At 42.0% G+C, this 6,248-nt stretch overlaps 1 protein-coding gene across 2 annotated transcripts in view; it reads left to right on the plus strand.

Annotated features, from left to right (window-relative positions):
- Positions 1-589: 589 nt before the first annotated feature.
- arhgap15 (Rho GTPase activating protein 15) overlaps positions 590-6,248 on the plus strand; it is a 16,344-nt gene continuing 10,685 nt past the window's right edge. For both annotated transcript variants that reach the window (XM_046055090.1, XM_046055091.1), the window contains exons 1-4: positions 590-708; positions 4,649-4,832; positions 4,907-4,987; positions 5,576-5,719. In XM_046055090.1, coding sequence (XP_045911046.1) covers positions 695-708; positions 4,649-4,832; positions 4,907-4,987; positions 5,576-5,719 — 423 coding nt within the window. In that variant the 5' untranslated portion in view covers positions 590-694. The remainder of the gene's footprint in view (positions 709-4,648; positions 4,833-4,906; positions 4,988-5,575; positions 5,720-6,248) is intronic.

Genomic DNA, 6,248 nt, shown 5'->3' on the forward strand with positions numbered 1-6,248 from the left:
TGCTGAAGAGCTGATCCAGAACTTCAGCTTTCTTCCTGGAACAGCTCTGGAGACAGGGGCCATGTGGATCCCACTCAGTATAGAAGTGGTTTATCAGGTTGATATTTGTGATCATGTGATCTTGGCACACATCTGAACAAATATGAAATGACAACAAAAAGTTTCTGTGGGCTGCAGAACATTAAGAGGTAAACAGCATCAAAACACTGAAGGCTCGTCAGATCTGGGGGAAACATGCATCTCCTTACATCACTAAAGCAGAACCCTCTAGAATCATACATTTAAAGACTGACCAGACAGTAACACAGCTCAGAGCTTCAGAGTTGGCAACAGTTATCTGAGGGTTTATGATAACCTGTGACAATTAAACATTACACAAAGACATCTGATTCAATGTTACTGTAAATAATCCAAAGATTAATATTAACTGGGACTCAGGTTTCTGAAGCCAGAGTGTAAATAGAAGAAAGTTGCTCCCTCCCTCTGCAGACAAATTGTTTACTGACAGAAGTGACAAACTGCTCACGTCTGGTCTCATGAGAATGAGGTTAGGGTTTTTTCTTCTTCAGGAAATGGGGAGGTTGCAGTGTGAGAGACGGCTGATTTGAAGAAACCACGTGATGAATCATACTTCCTCTAACAGTTAGGCCTCGACACTCTGCGTCTCTTCTTTTGTGATCAGTGACACGCAGAGATGGCGGGTACAAGGTAAGATCACATTAAATCATCTGTCATGATGTCTTGTGACTGGTTTCTGTCTGCATCCTTCTGCAGCTTTCATTGTTGATGATGAATTTCGTCATCTGTATGCCTCAAGTCACTGATGTGTATTGGATGAAACAGGTTGAACTTTTCCTGATAGATAAAAGCCGGGTCTTTTCACTTGTGTTTTTAAACATACAGATATGAGTCAGTGTTGAAGCTAAACCCTCGAGGCAGGATAACTACTCTACATTTACAGGCTGTTGTTCACATAAAGTGAGGAGGCGATAATAAGGCTTCATGCTCGACTGAAGCTTCCGTGTGGAGGGTTTCACTTGTTTCCTGTTACTGAAGCTTTACTTCTCATCGCGTCACTTCAGGAGGCTTTCAGATCTCTGAAAACAGCAGCATTAGTGTGGTTAAATATCGTTTTTTTTTCCACAGTCAGTTCATAAAAAGTTTCAAACTCACAGAGCTGAAGCACTTTGACATTAATGCTTCATGTATCTGCAGTAGCTCACTGGGCTCAGCATCTCTGCTGCATTCATTTTTTTTCAGCCTATTGACCACAACTACCACCTGATCTGGACTGTGTCACATTAACATGAAGGCTACAGAAATCATCTGCATAACAGCCAAGATCCATCCTTTTATCCACTTTAGAGAATGACATTCTTGTTCATTTCGAACCTCTGTCCACCTGTAAACGTGCAGGTGGGTCCAGAGTATAACTGGATCAAAGCGGCCTGCGGACAGACATGTCCTGGTTTCTCTGTAGCAGAGATGGGGACTCGAGTTAGAGACTCGGACTCGAGTCCGACTTAAGTCGCACACACAGTGGCTTCAGACTTGACTTGGACTCAATGTGCGGGACTGGTGAACAGAGTTTCTTTTTAGGAAACTTCTGACGAGCTTGTCGTTATTGTCCCTCCCTGCGTTACCTATAACCTGCCTACGTAACATGTAGCATCTGCTGCGCGGCCGCACGTGAGAGAGGACAACAAACAGCTGCAGCTGCTGAACCGTTCATCATAAACTTTTTGCTTTAAAATGTATGAAGATACAACGAGACCCAAACAAAAACGCGCTGAACGCAACATAGGTTAGTAACCTGAGGTTAGTAAGCAGGAGGTGAACTATGAAAAGATGAATGAGCGTTTCTTTAATTGCCAAACTTGTGATGCCGATTAACATAATCATTTACATCCCGCTGGTTGCCATCACGTTAATTATTACCGCTGGCTGCAAACAGTTAAACAGGTTTATTGTTGATCATGTAACATTACAGTTTTATTCTGGTGGTGTGTTGACTTACAGTAGTTAATAAGCTGTCATTTATTGCATTGCACATTTCGTGATTGTGCTCTGTGAAAAACAGGTTACAGATACAGAATCCCTTATAGCTCTGCAGTTTAATAAGCAGCAGGTGATACAACATTCATTATACCCAGGAGAGACTTGAGACTTGACTTGGACTCTAGCTCAAAGACTTGTGAGCACCTCTGCTCTGTGGTGTCCCAGGGTTTGGGGGTTTCCAGCTGATAAGTTGGGTTTGCAGCGCGTAGCCTCAGACATAACCGAACTCAGTGGACCCAAAGATTGCTATGGACCCGAGTACAGACTAGCTAGAGAGAGTAGATTATGGCAAGTGTCCCTGATTGTACACTGCACTGTAACGTTTTACTGTCCTGTTTTACCCTATTTTTATTTTCTATTTCACCCATTTTAATGTGTTTTTTTATTTTATTTCCCTGTTGCTTTTCTATTTAATGTAAAGCACTTTGAATTGCCTTGTTGTTGAAATGTGCTGTACAAATAAACTTGCCCTGCCTTGCAAGCGAACATCCAGAGTCTGTTAATGTTATGCCTTCTTCTGTGGCAGACTTAAGATGTTGTCATTTAATCCAAAAGAAAGCAGATGTAGTTTTCACTAAATCTCAGAAGTTTGATGTAACCCCGGCCCGGAAGTCTTTGTACTGGCTACCAACACAAGCTAGAGCTGGTTTCTAAATCCTCCTTCTGACTTTAAATGATTCATCTCCTGTCTTAGTACTCTGTATTCTCCATCAAGTCCTTTACATTCTCTCCGTGCTGTCGTACTTATCTCTGCTCATCATGTTGTATTAACTTTAAAAGTTTCCTACCCTCAGTCCTGTAGTTATATGAACATTCTTGGCTGTGTGTTTCTCTATATTTCTCTATTTTATATTTTAACCTGTAACGTGTGCAGACTCTTTTGGTTATGGACGCTTTAAATAAACTGGTAAATGTTACACAGACTGCAACACAACATTTCTTTAGAATTTCCATTTATGTGAACTGTGAGAATAAATGAATGAACATCCTGTTAAAGTCATTACAAACTTTATTGACATAAAATATACATCTTAACATCCTGGCATTCCTGTCAGATGTCATTAAACTTAAACCAAGATTTACTAATGGACACTAAGAACACACAGCACTGATTCATGTCTGAAAAGGCCTCAGGAAAAGTATTCTAGTGTCTTTAAATCTGAGGTTTTCCTTGTTGTTGACTGACAAGATGGACAAATGTTGTGTAACCACAGTGAAGTAATCAGAGCTGCAAACAGGAACCCAAACAAGAACAAATCAAACAGTCCTCAGACTTCTCTGGATCAAACTTTAACTGAATGTTCACCCAACAAAAATATAACTACTAAAAGAAGGAAGATTCTCTCAGTACGTGATTTTTGGAGTAATATTTTCAACAGTTAATATGATCCAGTGATGGGAAGTCTGACTCTTCTTAGTGAGTTAAAATGGTTCAAACTAGTTGTATAACAAAAATAACACACTACTAATGAAGCAATTTGGTTAATACATAAGTACAAGACTATGTATATATAAACAAACACACACGTACACTACATACCTGTTTGTGTGTGGTATACATGTATAGATATCATATGCATTAAATACATGTTATATGTACTGAGTTTGTCATTGCAGTATCATCTTGTAGTGAAACATCTTATTATACGTTTTCTTCAGACAGTGAGTCATCACAGTCTGGGTGAGTTTACAGAGGCTGTGACGTCCTACATCAGTTTCTGTGAGGACAAACCCTGGTTCACAGCTAAACTCAGACAGCTAAGGGTGAAAACGGACCGGGTCAGGTTTTTGTCAAAGTACAGGTTTAGCAAGGAGGTGGGTTGAGCTAAAGGACTGGGCTTCAGACAGATCACCAACTACAAACATGAAGCTTCTCACTCCATTACAGACCTCGACTCCATCCACCAGCTCCACCTAGCAGGGGCCTGGGCCCTTCAAAAACTGCCCACAGACTCACCCCTCTCATATGACTCACCCCATCTCAGAGAGGGACGTCAACAGACTGTTCAGGAGGCAGAAATCCCGCAAAGCAGCTGGCTTAGGGTTAACCCTCCCCATCCACCCTGAAGCACTGCGCTGATCAGCTGTCTCCAGTGTTCAGAGACATTTTTAACTCCTCACTGGAGACATGCCATGTGCCAGCCTGCTCCAAAGCCTCCACCATCATTCCTGTCCCCAAGAAACCAAGGACCACTGGACTAAACGACTACAGACCCGTCGCCCTGACCTCTGTGGTTATATGACCTGAAGAGGATGTACTTCCTGCAGCACCTCCTCCATCACTATCTGGTACGCTTCTGCCACTGATAAGGAAAAGGGTAGACGGCAGTGTATCATCCAAACAGCTAAGAAGGTGACAGGCTGTAGTCTACCATCCCTCCAGGACCTGTACCCCTCCAGGACCTGAGGCCATCAGGAAAGATCATGGTTGACCCCCGTGTGTGTTGACTCATACAGATTCTCATACCCTAGGATTCTGATTCAGACACCTTTAGGTCCAAATGAGTGCAGTGGTAATGAATCGGCAGCAGCACCAAGTGAAAAGTTGTGAAAAGTTCACATTGACTTCTGTAAATTTGTTTGTCCGTAGAATCACAAACCTCCAGACCGCCGCAAAGCAGCCGCTGCTGATTCAGCCTCCGCAGCCTCCGCAGCGCAGCACAGCAACACAGGGAGCTGTGCAGCTGCGCATTAAGAGCTCCCAGAGTTCTGGAGACCGCCTGAGTCAGTCCAAGTCCATGGTGCTACAGGAATCCGACCTTCCTCAGAAACCTGTAAGTAGACACGAGAGCCTCCGCCCTGCAGAGGGTGCAGTGAGGTTTTTAATTTAAAGAAATTCTGTTTGTAGATCTCTCGGCATCGAAGGAATCAGTCTCAGCACAGCGTCTTCGTCGCAGGAGGAGGAGGAGGTGCAGGTTTTGAACCATCGGTGAGTACGAGATTCAACATCTCACCATCAAACACTGGAAAAACACCTGGCAGCTCACTCCTGTCTTACAAAAGAAATTTGTTTTCCAATAAAAATTCATAGAGAAAGTTGAATTTAAGAAGATCTGGAGACAGGTTTTAGATTTATTTTCACAGCACTGGGAACAATCAACTGGTCTAATCGCATCAGTCTTACAACAGCTGCACTGTCGCTTCTTTGCATATTCAGTTCAAATGGCTTCCTCCATCACTTATATTTCATAAAGAATTCACAAAGACGAATTACTAATTAAAAACTACTTACTATTGAGGAAACATCAAGAACACTTTCGTATTTTAGAATAAAATGAAAGAACATTTGTATAATTAAAACAATCTGATTTCAGGGCGGGGTTGCTCAAGTGGTAGAGGGCACGCCCCATTTACAAGTCCTCATCACGGCGGCCCGGGTTCGAGTCCAGCCTGCACTCTCGCTCTCTCTCTCATTTCCTATCTCTAATATCCTATCCTAAATAAAAGCTCATTTTATTTCATGTTTGTTTGTATTTATGTACTAATAGTGTGATTGTGTTCCTGTGTGTGTGTCCAGGTGGATTTGAAAGGTGAACACCTGAATGTGGCTAAAATCTCAGAGAGCGGTAAGAAGCAGCGGAAGAACTGGACGTTGATGTGGACTGTGCTGACCTCAGACCAGCTGCTATTTTATAAAGAGAGACAACAAGAAACTAGTCAGGTATGAAGAATGGGAGAAACACAACAGCAGTTCCACATAGAGATATCAAATAATAATAATAATGGTAGTGATAATGATACAAATCATCTGTGTGAGTATCATCTGCATAACAATGAAAGTTTATGGAGTGTTTCCTGATAATATTGCCTAAAGGAAGCATATATAAAGTGAAGAGGATTGGTCCGAGGACAGATCCTTGGGGAACTCCATGAGTAACTTTGGCGTGCATGGAGGACTCATCGTTAACATGTACAAACTGAAATCGATCTGATAAATAGGACTTAAACCAGCTTAGAGCGGTTCCTTTAATGCCAATGAAATATTCCAGTCTCTGCAATAGGATCTGATGGTCAATGGTATCAAATGCAGCACTAAGATCTAATAAAACCAGTACAGAGACAAGTCCTTTGTCTGATGCAATAAGGAGGTCGTTAGTAATTTTCACCAGTGCTGTCTCTGTGCTATGATGAGCTCTAAATCCTGACTGAAAATCCTCAAATAAACTATTGCTCTGTAGAAAGTCACACAG

The sequence above is a fragment of the Micropterus dolomieu genome, linkage group LG07, assembly GCF_021292245.1.
Source record: "Micropterus dolomieu isolate WLL.071019.BEF.003 ecotype Adirondacks linkage group LG07, ASM2129224v1, whole genome shotgun sequence".
In the NCBI taxonomy this organism is placed as follows: domain Eukaryota; kingdom Metazoa; phylum Chordata; class Actinopteri; order Centrarchiformes; family Centrarchidae; genus Micropterus; species Micropterus dolomieu.